General features: G+C 38.5%; 1 protein-coding gene across 3 annotated transcripts in view; it reads right to left on the bottom strand.

Moving 5' to 3' along the window:
• The window catches only part of TRIM23 (tripartite motif containing 23), a 28,401-nt gene that overhangs the window by 8,998 nt on the left and 2,985 nt on the right, over positions 1-16,418 (bottom strand). For all 3 annotated transcript variants that reach the window (XM_010580524.1, XM_010580526.1, XM_010580525.1), the window contains exons 3-7: positions 6,229-6,350; positions 5,061-5,339; positions 4,268-4,450; positions 3,507-3,722; positions 2,301-2,435 (exon numbers count right to left, since the gene is read on the bottom strand). In XM_010580524.1, the coding sequence (XP_010578826.1) occupies positions 2,301-2,435; positions 3,507-3,722; positions 4,268-4,450; positions 5,061-5,339; positions 6,229-6,350 (935 nt within the window). The remainder of the gene's footprint in view (positions 1-2,300; positions 2,436-3,506; positions 3,723-4,267; positions 4,451-5,060; positions 5,340-6,228; positions 6,351-16,418) is intronic.

The raw sequence follows: 16,418 nt of genomic DNA, 5'->3' as shown, positions 1-16,418 counted from the left end.
CCTGTATATAACACTCCACAGTCACTGATCTCATTTGACCAGAACAGAACAGCAATCTCTCTCTTCAAATAAGGATCACACTCCTGGATGAGGAGCCATTTCCTTGCCAACAAACTAAGTACATGAAGACATCTCAACCTTATTTGGTCAAAGTCCTCATAAATACATAGGTAAAGGAGGATCTATTGGAAACAATATATTAACAACATTTGGGAAAAAATTATTATATATTGACATACTTCTTGAAAGATTTTCAGCATCTTGTCCTGGAATTCTCCAAATCCTCCCTTCAGAGCTTTATATGTGGCATTTCCCCTGATGGTTTAGGAAGAGGAAACAGCACTATCCATGCTTTTCATGTCATCAGTGAAACAAAAAAAATGTGGATAAAACCTACTCACTTTCAATAGTGGAAAGGATTTCTCCCTCCCCTCCTTAAATCTTCACAACCTTCACTGGATATGGAATGTTCCTTTGATCTGGTACTGTTTGAAATGCTTTTTTAATTTTATAATGGATGCAGCCTTCAGTGCATGAGAGTTTCTGAGAAAGACCTTTTCAGTGATATAATAACAATTTACAGGTTTTGATCTGAAGATTTTATTTCTGTCTGAAATCTGTTGCCAGGCACAGACCTTTCAGGTACAACAAGCCTCACTACAAGTCACAACAGTGGCCATCAGCATGACAGTATTCTAAGAAAACATTGTGTAGAAAGAGAGCTTGAAATTTGTTCAGAAGGGAGGAAACATAAAAAGTAAGAGACTGAAGTAATTATTTTCACCTTACTTTTTCATGACTGCTGCTCTTTTTGTGAAAAACGACATTTGCTTTGGCATCTTTGAAATTCAGAATCTAAGCTTCAGAATATTTCATAAAAATACCAATTTGTCACAGGACAAAAACAATAGAAGTCCTATTTTTTTCTAAAGAAAGCTGAGGTGTAGAGAGACACTGGAAGAATTCTGAGTCCCCCAAGCTGAGACTTATTTCAGATCTCCTATTACAACTTAGCTGGCTGCAACCATTCTCTTTCCAAATGCTCAGAAATTCACAATCAAAATTTTCAGAGTCAGATTAACAGCTCCTAAAGGCAAAACCACACATCCAAAATGCCTCTCTGACTCGGCCCTGTGAGATGGCAGCATTAATCAGCTCTTAATACACAGAATGTAATTCATCATCTGTGAAATGTGAATGCTGCTTCGTTCATGGAACAATGGAGGTTTGCAGAAGAGGTCTCCCTGACCCTACTAACTCTGATCTCTGCTGAATAGGGAACAGAGGGACAGAAATGAAAATGTTGCATTTATTGATCTGACAAAGCAATTATTACATGGAAATTCAAATATACTGAAGTTACAAAACAAATTATTTGGAAGAAATTGAATTTCTGACAACAAGAAGAACTGGGACAGAATCCCTGTGGAAGCATCCATTTCCTTATAGTACAGACTTCAATAGCAACAGTTAAATCCTCAGTTTCACCTCAGCAACAATAGATCCTATTCCTCTTTCACCCATTCAGAACAGAAAAAAACCCCCATAAATCAAAGTACTTCTTGTTCTTTGGAGTTTCAAATTTATTTAATCTCCTATGTGAAGAGTATCACCATTATCAAACTCCAAATAATTTCATCCCTTTCAAAGAACAGGTGGTATTGAAATGATATTAAAGCAATAAAAAACCCCAACTACTTAGAATATGAACTGTGTCTAAACTATCAGTGAATACAAAGCAACTACAAGACAAATTATCATTTAACAAATTGAAAGAAATATATTACTTTTAATATTATAAACTTAAAGTTATAATAGCATTGTTGCATTTAAAAATAGGTGTGCAATTTTCAGGAAATAAAATAATAAACATCCTGCAGAAGTTATGCTGTCTTCATGAAAAAGCCAAAAATACATGGAAAAACAAAGGGTAGATTCCTGCTCTGAGTTGAACTTATAATAAATCAGGTATATTTCCAAAGGAAGGTGTTTCTAGAATTCAAAAATACCACCTTACATATTTAAAAGAAAGCAGCTAATGTTTGAACAAAGCTACTGATGTAGTCAATGTCAAATGAATGTTTCTCACACTAACTCCAACAGTACAGTGGTTTTGTTGCTCAAATACCACACAGTATTCATCATATAGTAAGACACTGTGGCTCTAACTGATACGAACTGCCTAAATTTGCTGCAACAAATACAGCATCATAATGAACATACATCATTCCTACTTTCTTTTAAATTACATTTGGGACTTCATAAAGTGGATAGCTGTACTTTCATGAGATTAAGAATACCTTTGTAAAAGTGACAGGTATGCTAGCATCCAGCTGTACATGATCTGCAAGTTCTGTAAACTGCTGCTGCTGTTTCTGTAATGTCTCTAGCAACCTTGTAATTTCCTGTTTGGCCAACACTACTCTGCAGTCATCCTAAACAGACAAAGAAAACAAAAGCATGTCTTTACTTTAGTAATTTACTTAAAATAACCAAACACAATGTAAATATGATGGCTGGAAATAAAGCATTTTAAACAGAAGTACTCTAGTTAAAGAAACTCACATTTACAAAATAGATTTGTTTAAAATTGCAATACAAACGCAAAGCCCTTGTCATTCTTCCTTAAAACTAATAGATACTAAATAGTTCTGCAGTTTTAAAAAACTTTTTCTTTGAACTCTCTTAGTCCTGTAGGAATAAGAATATACATTATAAAAGACAGTAATGTAATATATAAAGAATATTTATATCGTTCATATATATCATTCCATCAGCTGGAATAGAGCAGCTGCTTTGCAGCATACAGCAACACACAACACAAAGAGATTAATATCCACCCATTAATGATGCGAACATTTGCATTGTTAAAAGTACATCTGAGTAAGCAACCAGCACTGGCTCCGAACAAATAAAAAAAAAGTACAAATAACACATTAATGAAGAATTTCTCACATTCAGTTTACTGTTCACTACATATACTATTTACCTCTTGCTACCACTAAATTAAGTGAATAATGGACCACCCAGATACTCTTATATAGCCACTTTCTTCACAATTAATATGCTGAATTACCTGTATTACAAGTGCTACCAAGAATTATTTAGTCCTAAAACATTTTTTCTTAACAGTGTTGTATGGCAACTATTTTCAAGCACCTGTACTGCTAATTGCAACTGTAAAATCCTTCCCATAAATCTTGTAGCTTTGCTTCAGTTTCATCTCTCCTTCCCACTAACCTCACAAATAACTAGAAATTACTCCAGACAAGGGAATCATGCCACAGGATTCCCAGCAACTGGAAGACTTGGTGCTTTTGTACTGATTATCCTTGTCTAACACCCCCTTGAAATGAATACTTCAATCTCATGTTATATCATTATTGTTTTAACATTGCAAAGGAAATAAAAATACAGAGTACCATCTGACCTTTTCATTTGTAGCCTAAACTTCATCTGCAGTTCCATGTATCTTGTCATATGTTACAGTTCACTTGCCAACCTACCTGTTGTAAAGTCTTTTCACAATGAAGGCAAGCTGTTGAAACCTGTGACAAGAGGATGGTCATGTCTTCCTGCTGTTGCCTAAGCCAAATTAACTTCTCTCTCACATGAGCATCAACAACACTAAGAGCCATTTCCTCCTGACGACAAAGAGTTTCATGAAGATCAGAAAAATAGGCTCGGACACATGAGCGAGCGTTCTCCGCAGTCCCTGGTACCTACAGTGTCACAGTTGGGAGATCCAGAGGATTAAGGACACCAGTTGATTCCAGAAGTACATTTTTCATTTTATTTAATTTCTAACTTATCTTTACGTCTGCTTGGCTACATCACAGTTCAAGTCTCAATTATACAGAATGGCTTATCAGCCCTAAGAGTAAGGTCCTTCAAGAAGTTACTGCAATAATCCAGTAGCTTATTTTTATATATACACACCTAACAAAAAATGACCGGGGAGAAAAGCCTCAGTAGTATCACAGCACCTGAGAACAGATGGAACCTGTCACAGTACTTCAATAATGTAGTAGCAGTTATACAGCTTTCCCTACTATCTCCCTATTTTCATGTAGCCTAAAAACATTGTAACAGACCACAAGTTCCGCTCTACCTGCTGGCTTAAGCCTCAATGCTGAGTTAGGAGACATAAGAACTTAAGGTATTGTCTTATAAAACCTATGTATAATTTTCAGAGAAATTCCTTATCTTGGTTATTACAAAAAGCAAATAGTCTGTGCACATGGGAGGGGAAAAAAAAAAAGCATACATGTTCAGTATGGGCCATTCCAACTCCATCTTCAACTATTTGTTCTCCTCCTTCTATATGCTGAACAATTCCAACTAATTTTCTGGAATAATCTGAGATTTCTTCTGTGAAAGTTCTTATACAGTGGGCCATGTCTAAAATGGATGCACGAATCTGGTTTGCTTCTGGTTCCAAGACAGAATGCTATAATTAAAAGCAACATATCAAAGATCAATCATAAATATCTTCCTTAATAATCTTTTCTATTTTACTACATATTTAATGTATATATGTGTATATATATGTGTGTATATATAGGAAAGGCAAGCAAGAATTTAAAACCATCTTGCAATTTAAAACACAATCAGGAGTTACAGATTATGCTGAGACCAAGATAGGCATCTAGCAATTACACAAGTAAACATACAAATTTGCCATTTACCATAATCAATTATAAAAAAAGAAGGGCGCTTAGACTGCACCAGCTTGGGTGAACCTAGTGTTTGCATGATGAAAACAACTTTCAGAACTGGTGAGTCAATGCTGTGAGAAGTTCAGAAAAGCATCAGAGAAGGGGACTGTCCATCTTAATATATAAATAACTTATTGTGGTCTTAGAAATAATGGGGCTTTTCCTTGTAATTTTACCATGGCAGTCATCTGAAATAAAGGGAAAACAAAAGAACAGTATGAAGTTACTTCTGTAAAGACACATCAAGAATCTACCATCTTTTCTTGATAATCTTTTATATTTTAATTGGATAATTATGCAAGCCACCCCGTGGCATGACTAGAAACAGATTATTAGCAGTACCTTATGACCTTGATGCTTCCCGTATTCTTTGCAGACACAACACATAAGAGGACTCCCCTGACAGCCCTCTTCTAAACAAACAAACTCAATAGCATGCACTTGGTGTTGGGAGCACATGGTCTTCTCATGAGGCTTATCAGCAAGAGGTACACGCCTGTGTTTTGCTAGTGTCTTTGTAGAATGAGTAAGCTGGGAACAGTCTGCACACAGGTGAGTGGCACAAACAGTGCAGTATACAGATGCAATGTGGGCTTCATCTTCATCACAACGAATGATACTCTAACAAAAAAAAAAAAGACAAAACTGAAGTTGTTAACATTTAATTCCAGTAACTGCGGAAAATCAGAAAACCTGTCACCCCTATAAGACTGAAAACAGACTTTCTTTAAAAGTTACACACTAATAAATATTTGGCCAACTTTGAAAACTTGATTTTAAGTTCTCAATTTATTTTTTAAAAATAAAAGTCAGTTTCCTTTACAGTCAATTCCAATCAATTATTCTAGAAGAGTTGAGTGATTTTACAAATCCAAACCTCAGTGGAAGTTGTAAAGGTTTGGAGGACAAAATAATTCAGGCTCCAGTCATTTCCTCCAAAGCAGCCATTACAGAACAAAGAATTACAAAGTTACATACAATCAAAACACCAAAGGACAAATAAGCACTTAGGACAGTTATCTATTCCTAGAAGAGCACTGCATGATACTTCTTTCATACCGGTTGTTAACACCGAAATGATTAAAGCAGCTAGTTTTGATAATGAAGTACTACCACATGATGTAGTGATATCAAATGACTATAAAAGGCAACTACTGAAGAAGAAGAGTTTAACTCTTTAGGAAGAGTTTCTAAGAAGTTTTAGAAAACTGTCCTTAAATCACTGTAAAATATCCAAATAAGTAACCTTTTCTAAAAATCTTAAAAGCCCCAAAAAGGGGAAAAAGGTGTGCCTACTCAGCAATACCATTTCATTTTCTGCTTTAGTTAGTACAGATCAGCAATCAATTATGAAGCAATTAATTGAAGCCTTAATACTAGATACTGAAAGAAAACAAGAGCATTATTAGTGAAATTAGATTTGGCAAAAAAATTATTTTCATTTTTTTTCTATCTAGAGATAACTTTAATCAAACGTAACAAACTTTTTGCTTTTTTTAAAACTCAGTACCTCTCCAGATAGATCAATGGCTTCTTCTGCTGTCCCACACTGCCCAGCAGGTCCATTCTGCAACCGTTCCAAGAGTTCCAACAAAGCAAAATTCTTTTTCAAGCCCCAGACACCAGAATCTCCTATTTTTGAGAAACATTTAAATGAAGGGGAGGAGAAGAAGAAAAACCTCAAGCAAATACCATCATGAGAATTTCCACAAACCATAGCTGAGATTCTGACAAATATCAAGAGCACATTAACTACAGTGAGGTACAACTACCACTTTTTCTGTGTAAGTTCACGCTACCTTTCCATCCTCTTCCTTCCTTTCATCATGGAACTACTTAATATTTATGCAGATTTTCCCTACTTAAAAGATGCCAAGATTGTTAAAAGTTTACAAAAACTTAGTAAAAACACTTGTAAAATAATCCGCAACAGTTAACAACTAAAGACTACAAGGAACACACAAACTCTAATGTGTATCATAAAAATTAGTATTTTGCATATATACATACAGTGAACATTTCTACTGTACTAACAGAAGCTGTGAAGAATTCACAGTGACAAACCTCATATTCCCTGAATCATAAGATACAACACCTGTTGCAGATCTCAGTCCAGTAAAAACCTGAACAAGAGTTAAAACAATATTCAGAAAGACCCACTAGAGTGAAGCAGAAGCCCACGTCTATTCCCGTGTCATACTCATTTTGTAGAGGTTAACATGAAGCAATGTGATGAGAAGCAAAACCAGAATTGCATCCCAATGGCTGCTGCTAAATGCTACCCACACAGACGATGTAGCATGAGAACCCTACTGATAGCTTCTCCAAGAAAGTATCCCTTGACTTTTTTCAGCATCATCGTCATAAATTTAAAGACATTTTCTCTGTTGCAAGGTAAAGGTGCCTCAAGAGATGAAGCATCACCTTTGAGCACTGGATCATTACTTTTTAGTCATTACAGAATCACAGAATGGTTGAGGTTGGAAGGGACCTCTGGACATCACCTTGCCCAGTGACCCTGCTCAAGCAGGGTCACCTAGAGCTGGTTGGCAAGGACTGTGCGCAGGCAGCTTTTGAAGATCTCCAAGGAGGGAGATTCCGCCACCTCTCTGGGCAAGCTGTGCCAGAGCTTGGTCATCCTCACAGTCAAAATCGTTTCCTTATGTGTAGACAGAACTTCCTGTGTTTCAGTTTGTGCACATTGCCTCTAGTTCTGTCACTAATACACTGAAAAAAGCCTGGCTCTGTCTCCTTTACACCCTCCCTTCAGTTATTTGTAAAATCTTTCTCAGCCTTTCCTCATATGAAAGATGCTCCAGTCCCTTCATTATCTTACTGGCCGTTTGCTCCAGCAGCTCCACATGTCTCTTGTACTGGGCAGCCCAAAATTGGACACAGTATTCCACATGTGGTCTCATCAGTGCTGAGGACAGGGGAAGGTTCACCATCCTGGACTTGCTGGCAACACTCCTCCTAATGTCATCCAGGATACCGTTAGCCTCCTTTGCCACAACAGCACACCAGGTGACCCAGGACCCCCAGGTCCTTTTCTGCAAAGCTGCCCTCCAGTTGACTGGTGCATTCTCTTCTCTCATTTTCTTCTCAAATGAGAAAATTAGAATCATAGAGTATCTCAACTTGGAAGGGACCCAAGGATCATCGAGTCCAACTCCCTGCTCCTCGCAGGACTGCCTAACACTAAACCACATGACTAAGAGCACCATCCAGATGCTGACTGAACCCTGATAGGTTTGGTGCCATGACCACTTCCCTGGGGAGCCTGTCCCAGTGACCAACCACCCTCTCAGTGAAGAACCTTTCCCTAAAGTCCAGTCTGAACTTCCCCGACGCAGCTTCATTCCATCTCCTCGTGTCCTATCGCTGGTCACCAGAGAGGTGGAGATCAGCACCTCCCCCTCCGCTGCCCCCCGTGAGGAAGCTGTAGGCTGCGATGGGGTCACCCCTCAGCCTTCTCTTCTCCAAGATGAACAAGACAAGTGACGTCAGCTGTTCCTCCTAAGTCTTGCCCTTGACACTTTTCACCATCTTGGTCACCCTCCTCTAGACACGCTCTAACAGTTTGATGTCTTCCTTATAGAGACACCCAAAACTGCACACAGTACTCAAGGTGGGGCCGCACCAGTGCAGTGTAGAGTGGGACAGTCACCTCTCTCAACCAGCTAGCTGTGCTGTGCTTGATGCACCCCAGGACACGGTTGGCCCTTTTGGCTGCCACAGCACACTGGTGACTCATGTTCCACTTGCCATCCACCCAAACCCCCACATCTCTTTCTGCAGGGCTGCTCTCCAGCCTCTCATCCCCCAGTTTGTACGCATAACCAAGATTATCCCAGAATTAAACCTCTCTGCTTTGTCTACATCTGATCACAACAAGCAATGGACCAATGTTATCTCTGATCCTCCTTATGCTGTTAACTTATTTAAAAACCCCTTTTTGTTGTCCTTCACAGTGCTGGCCAGCTTGAACTCTAATCAAGCTTTGGCCACATGAATTTTCTCCCTATAGTGGTAAACAGCATCTCTGTAGTCCTCCTGTGTCACCTGTCCTTGCTTCCAATGTCCGTACACCTTCCTTTTCTGCCTAAGTTCTAGAAGAAGATACCTGCTCAGCCAAGCTGGCCTTCCGCCCTGCTTGCTTGACTTCCAACACTTTGGAATTGCTTGCTCCTGTGCTCTTAAGAGACAGCTCTTAAAAAGTGGTTTACATCTAATGCAGAAAGCACCTAGCACATAGCAGAAACCTCTCAGCAGAGTTGTTACATATAAAAGAAAAAAAATGTATTTTAGTAGTATGCTATTAGATGTTCCTCAAATGGGATGTTTGACATTTTCAGGGCCTGAGTACACAGAATCTGAGGTTCTCCTCACTATAGAGCATCTAGAAAATTGTATTTGATTAACTGCGATAGGCTGATTACCATTGCTGAATCACAACTATATGCCTTTGGAAATCAGCAGTGACCAATTACAGATGGCCAATCTGAGAATAGAGAGGTGTTTTCAATGGAGTTTAGTGTTGAGTTCACTATGAATTTCCAGAACAAGTGTCACTTCTGTGTGTAGGTTTGGGTTTCTTTTCTTCTTCAAAACTGGGGGCAGATCAACTTTTGAAGTTGTTTACTGCCCAAACTCAACCTTTATTACTGCACAGTTTAGAATCAGTTTAACTCCTAATTGACACTAACAAGGCTGTTCATATATAGTATCAGTACATGCCAATCCAGGTAGAGGGTCTAATTACTTGCTAACAACTCCTAATTTGGAAGGGACAAGTAAAGAAATGTATGTGCTCTTCTTCCAGCCTCAATGCTATGATGAGCTCTTCTGCTGTTGTCACAGGGATTTCATGACAACCAGTTTGTCAAAATTGGTAGAACAGATATATAAACCAATCCTCATTAAAACCTTGAAACATTGTTTTCCTAACAAATAACAGAGTTAACCCATGAGTGTCTATGATCTTGTAACATTATTTTTACCAGTTCTTGAAATAATATATCTGAGAACAAAGACAAGCTCAAGAAATTATTTATTACATCCAACATTACTGCTGAATACTAACACAGCACTTCTTCGGTGCACTGAAAGGAAGGCAAGTTGTGGATGTTAGTTTCGTCACATAACATTGCCCTTATCTCTTTGTCAGATGTTTACATAAGTGTACAGAAGCTACTAACTTCAGGAAAAGAAATGGGGGGCATTGCTACCTTTGAGTAGAATGACGGAATGTACAACATTACTTGTAGTATCCAGGGTAGTGACAGATGCACGTTTATGTAGCTAAGAAGCTGCCTGGAAATGCTACCTTCTATTTAAACAGAATCTGTAGGACCTGAAATTAACGACTCTATTTTATGATGGAATTTTTGAACTGTGTTTGTAAAACAAGAAAAGGTTGCTGCAGTTATTTTTTAGAGTGCGGGACACCACTATCTGGACAAAACTGCATATGCATGCTGCTTTTGTAATTCAGATATTTGTTTCATACTTCATGCAAACATACCCGTCTAAGAATGAGCCAAACTTTTAATGAACCTCTGCTATTCACTGTAAAAAAATAATACATACTACATTTCTTTATTAGATTCAAGTAACTGCTTTATTCGATTTACACTGTGCTTCAAGCATGATCTGGAAAACACAACTTTAGAAAACAATGCCAGATCTGGAAATAAGCTGGGCTGCCTCTCATAATCCAGATGCAAAGACTAGCAGAACAACAACTGGAGCCTGAGGCTGGTTCCAGATGATGCCTAAAAACTCTTGACATTTTCAGTCCACATATCTGGTGTCTGACAGAAGTCTGCATCTGACATGAACTCACAGAAACTGTATCCCATGTGTTTTCCCAAAGAGAAAGCCCAGGCTACTTGAGTTGTCTGGTTCTCCTGAGTGTAATTTCATAACTCCTAAACTATGCTGCCCTGTGATTGTCTGGTAGGCGCACGCCCTCTGCATCCTTCTGGAATTCAGATGTCATCCCACTGATCCTATACAGACATTAAGGCTTCCTCCGTCAATACTGAGATTTATCAAACACTCCATAGATTTTGACGTATCATTAGAATGAAAGTGCTGTTTCAAATGAACAGACACCAACTACTATTAGTAGCAGGCAGTTATGAGAACCAGCAAAACAAAGTACCCATCCCAAATACTCATGTTTCACTGCTCCTCAGCTTGGTACACATAGTCAGAGAATAATCAGCATTTCCGTGGTTCTAAGAATATGGATCTTCAGCTCCCACAGGAGTCTGGATTTGCAGCACACAGAGATTATATACTGCTATAAATGCTCTTTGTAGAACTACACAAACACTGTTCAAATACACTCACTGCCTAAAACGCAATGCTTTTAAGAGCTAGGCATGTTACAATATTGTTTGTAAGGAAGTGTACACAAAAGCAAAAAAAACCCAATCAAATAACAAATGGATCTGCAAGTTCTCATGTCTTCAGCTTCAGCTTGTTAAGAATTATTCTCTGTACTGGTTTTGGCTAGGATTTACTTAATTTTCTTCATAGTGGCTGGTATGGGACTATGTTTTGGACTTGTGACCAAAACAGTGACAATATCACACCTGTATTTTAGCTATCGCTGAGCAGTGCTTACACAGAGTCAAGGCCCTTTTCTGTTTCTCATGCTGCCACACCAGCGAGGAGGCTGGGGTTGCATGAGAAGTTGGGAAGGGACACAGCAGGGACAGCTGACCCCAACTGACCACAGGGATATTCCATACCATATAAGATCATGCTCAGAAACAAAAGCTGGCGTGAAGAAGGAGGAAGTGGGGGGTGACATTCAGAGTTATGGCATCTGTCTTCCCAAGTAACCACCACAGATGATGGAGCCCTGCTTTCCTGGAAATGGCTAAACACCTGCCTGCCAGTGGGAAGCAGTGAATGATTTCCTTATTCTGCTTTGCTTGTGTGCACAGCTTTTGTTTTACCTATTAAACTGTCTTTATCTCAACCCACTTTTGCCTTTGCAATTCTCTCCCGTCCCACTGCGCAAGAGTGAATGAATGGCCGTGTGGGGCTAAGCTGCCCACCGGGGTTAAAATACAACATTCTCTTTTACTTCAAGAGCTATGAAACAAGAAAAATGAGACTGGCTTTCAATCTTAAGACTTCAAAACTTGGTTGAAATACATGCAAGTGCTTTTTACTACCTGACAATATTTTCCCCACAGTACTGTTTCAAAGAGCAGACCTGCATTACACAGCTAGGCACAATTACGTGGAAGACATATGCTCACATGTCGACTGTTTTCCCATCAAGGGGAGCAGAACAAGTAGTTTCATGAGGTGCACACAACATCTGGCCAAAGTGAGGGCAACAATGCTATGGTACCTCTGAAGAGGGATGTGAACAGGAACCAACATATCCACACTGTATACCTTATTGCTCTGTGCAGCTTCCAGTTTTGCTACGTGAAACTTTCTTTCCTAGGCATTTCCTCCCACAGTTTAAACCATCAACCATAATATTCTCAGTGGCCAAACTCAAAACACAAGTTATGTGCCTCACAGATAAAAGGCAGAGTTCAGAGAACAGATAAATGGATGAATACTGTTTTCCTACAGCTCTAAATGGGAGCATATATAAGCTGTTCTCCTCTCCAACACCCTCAGCTGGTACAAAGAAACCATTGACTATCTTTAAAAAAAATGCTTACCAGTAAAAGACCATCCGTTTTAGCACATCTGCTCTTTCTGCAAATGGGCCTATCAAAATACTGGTTAGTAACTTTGAAGTTAGATATAAAGAAAGGGCATGTCAGTGGTCTCTTCAGTTATCAGTTCCACGGTGGAAGCCTTCTCTGGTACAGAAAGCATTACCAACACCCTAAGCTCAGTGCACTCCACTAAATAAATTGCAAACAAAAAAAGAAGCGTTTTAACTTTTGTTTGCCGCAGATCTTGAAGGAGTTTACAGAAGTTAAGTTCTGGGACTCCAGAATTACAGTTAGCACCAGCACAGTCATCTGCCTTGATATATTCTGAGTTCAGAGCTTAGTTATTTTTTAGATCTAGCACTCCTAGCAGGATCATAGTGTTTTTCATAACACAGAGCAAGGAAGAGTCACATCCCATTACAAGCTGAAGAAATACAGAGTGCAATATCCACTTTTAGAATCTAAATTATGTCAAACCAGTTTGTAAACAGTCTGGATTTGCTGACACTGTACCTAGACAGATTTTTACACACTAACTCCCAGAAAGCAAAGCACAGGAAAGTGGCTAGATGGTTCTCTTCTACAGTGTTTAGAACAGTTGCTACTGTCCCGTAGCAAACTGGTTGTGCATAACCTTCAATTACTACAGTATATAAAATACTCACATTAACAACACACCAATGTAATGACTGCTGATACTAATGTGGACCTCATATCTCCAGATTAAGCCACTAATCCAGATATCCATTAACAACAGAGCGTATATGGATGTACATGCACCAAAAGGATAAACCTACTTATGAAATAGATTATAGCAAATTAGCCTTTAAGCAAACATTGGATAAGGCTCAGAGAGAAAGAAGCTGTTCAGTCTTAGAGTTTCTTACAAAAGTATTTTCTTTCACAGGTTTAAATATGTTTATTAAAAAAAAAACAAAAACAAAACAAAAAAACCCTCAAACCAATCAAAATAAGAAGTAGTCTCCTCAGATTACATTCTCGTAACTGATTTTAACCAGGTTGGTTCTGTCCCATGTCTAGCAGGGAGAGAAAGCCAAGCCAGAAAAGTCAAAGCAGAACTAATTTACTGATATGTAACCAACAGAAAAGATACAACTGTAGCCATACTGTGTTTATTTTCTAGTTCATAACTTCAAGCTGTCAGGAGAAACAAAGTTACACTGCTTTTACAGTCCTTTATTTTTTTATTATACCTCCTGAGATTTGCTAATACACGTTAGACATTCTCAGTGCGCTGTCTTGGACACAAATAGAAAAAACAGGCAAAGCTTACATATCAACTATTAATCTACTAAAACAGAATTTATAACCAGTAAGCACCCTATAAAACATGCATTATCATACAGAAAGCCATGTCTCATTTCACTGGTATCTACTATACAGTTTACGTATTTAACAAAAAGCCACTTTGCTTCTTTTCACATTAAACATAGAATTACTACATACTCAACATACACATTTTCAACACATCTGATCAAATGCTTATTTTATATTTAAAAAAAAAAAAGATGAGTCGTGTAAATACGTCTATTTAATCTCTCGGACTTTAGCTCACATTCTGCTTTGGTCACAAGTGTAAAAGAGTCTAGTGATCTCATCCTTCTGCCTACAAGGGATGTTTGTGCCCATTACAAAACCACTACACAATCTGACCATCTCTTCTCAGAAGAATAAAACATGAATAGCAGGAAGTGTGTCAGCCAGGAATGAGATAGTGACAGAGTGAAGATACTAAGACTGACGCCAGCCAACAATACTAATGTCATTTTCAAAAGCATGAACCTTGTCTGCAGAAGGATTATAAATAATACAAGGAATAAAGGAGCAACTTTTGTCTAAATGTCGGAACAAAGCCGAGAGAGTATTATGTTATAGCTACATTTTCTTGCATAATGTTTTGAAGTTTTATCTTAGCACTCAAACACTAGCAAAAGAATATAGACATGTAAACAATACCAATGGGATGGATTGCACGAAGGATGTCAACACCTGCATACATCAGTCAACAAGTTCTAATGACAGAGAATAGTTTCAGCCCTGTAGTGTGATGATGCTAGGGAGAGTTCACCTGAGCCATAAACTGTTAAGGGCTTTCTTAGCAGAACAGCACAGTTCAGAAGCCAGAGCCTCCAAAGCTGTTACACAAGGACATCCTTCCCAACCATTCCCTGTCCATGTATTTAAAAAAAACAAAACAACCCAATAATCCAATGCAGGAAGAAGAGAGAAAGCAGTTTGCAAGAAATTATTCACCTTTTCTCCCAAATCAAGGTACTTGAAGGGAAAAGGCTTTAAGGGGAGTCTCTTCTTCTACAAAGACAATTTTATACATTTTTCCCTAAATATATTGCTTGAGTTAACATAATCTCCAGAACGTATGGCTTCAAAATTTTGAAAATTGAAAAAGCTTTTCCATTACATCTTTTTGGTTAAAGAACATTAATCCAGTTGAAGATAACCACTAGACAGGTCACATACCTTTAACATGTACATACCCATTTAAAATTCTCCACTAGAAGATTCATCATTGGCAACTTCATTAAAGAACTCTCACTTCCCCCCCTGCCCCCAAATCCATGTTTAGTCTACTTGCAAAGTAATACGGTTTAGGCAGGCTTTAGTGCTACCAGTTCATTACTAAATATTTTCTCTCATAGCAAAATTTTATGAACTATTAGAATATTTTGCTAAGCATGTAAACAACGTGTTGTCATTTTTCACTTGCAGACTCCGTATTTCCAGAAGTCCTGATTGACAAAGTACTTCTAAACCTGCCTTCCCATACAGTTATACATATAGAGAAGAGACAGGCCAGTAAATTTAAACCAACTGTCCACTTCAGAAGGGAGGAAGTACAGCTATATCTATACATATATAGATCCCAAGATTCCTTGGGAATATAGGATTAAGTGATTTATAAAGAGCAAAGGAAAACAAGCAAGTCTATCTGCTGAACTGTATAGCTTAAATGACCAACTAAAGCATCTGTAAAATCCACAGTTACTGACCAAGGATCTTAACTCAACATAGGTAGCTTTACACTCTGATTATACAGCTTTTCTTTCAACAGACCTTTCTCTTGGCAGCAACCCTATAACCTAGATTTAGATGCTAAAGAGTTTCCTGAGACTACTCCATTAAGCAGCAGAATAGCAATTGCAGAAATGGGTGAAAATGGAGCTTGCTTTCTCACATGCCCTCAAATGGAAGGAAGGATGAGAAATTCACTGGGCCCAGAGTTGCTACGCCTCCCCCCCAGCACCACTCATGAGCTCTCAGAAGGAAACAGTATCTACAAGCGCAGCACATTTAACCAACACCAGTAACTACGAGGTGATTAGAGCAAGACAACAAATGCATAGACACCTCAAAGAGGTGTCATTATGAGCTGCTCTCCAAACACTCCATTTTTACATGCTGGAAGCAGTAAGATTTCTTAAGACAGTTCTTATGGACCTGGTAAGACTAAAAGCAGCTATGACCCTCTTCTGCCCCAAATCACCAGGCAGAGCATTTTTATTCACACAAGTCTTTTTTACTTTCAAGCTGTTTTTCTAAAACTTTCTACCTGCTGTTTTTTTGAGCAACTGCTGGCCACACCATATCATCCTTCTTTCTAGTAATAGAGAGTAGGATGCAAGTCTACTATCCTAGACACAAAAGCTGAAGCTTTTCTTCCCTCTTCCTATCTGTAAGAGCCTTACAAGTTTAATAACGTTTCACTGTGTTTCATCAGAAGCTCCTAAGTATTATGTAAGATGAAAAAACTTTAAATGTTTTTATAAAGCTTTGTTTTTGTTAAACCTGAAAGCCCCCCAAAATTATGAGAGAATACTTTTAGATGCCTGGGAAAAAAACGCACAATAAAAAATAAGAAGTGACAAGTTCCCTATCGTCATGGTTTAACCCCAGCCAACAATTAAGCATCACGCAGCTGCTCACTCACTGCCCCCCCCCCCCCCCCCCCTCCCCAGGGGGG

Source organism: Haliaeetus leucocephalus, unplaced genomic scaffold (genome assembly GCF_000737465.1).
Source record: "Haliaeetus leucocephalus isolate CR32 unplaced genomic scaffold, Haliaeetus_leucocephalus-4.0 Scaffold722, whole genome shotgun sequence".
In the NCBI taxonomy this organism is placed as follows: Eukaryota; Metazoa; Chordata; class Aves; order Accipitriformes; family Accipitridae; genus Haliaeetus; species Haliaeetus leucocephalus.
The sequence above is the reverse complement of the archived record's forward strand: the minus strand, read 5'-3'. Positions and strand labels throughout refer to the sequence as shown.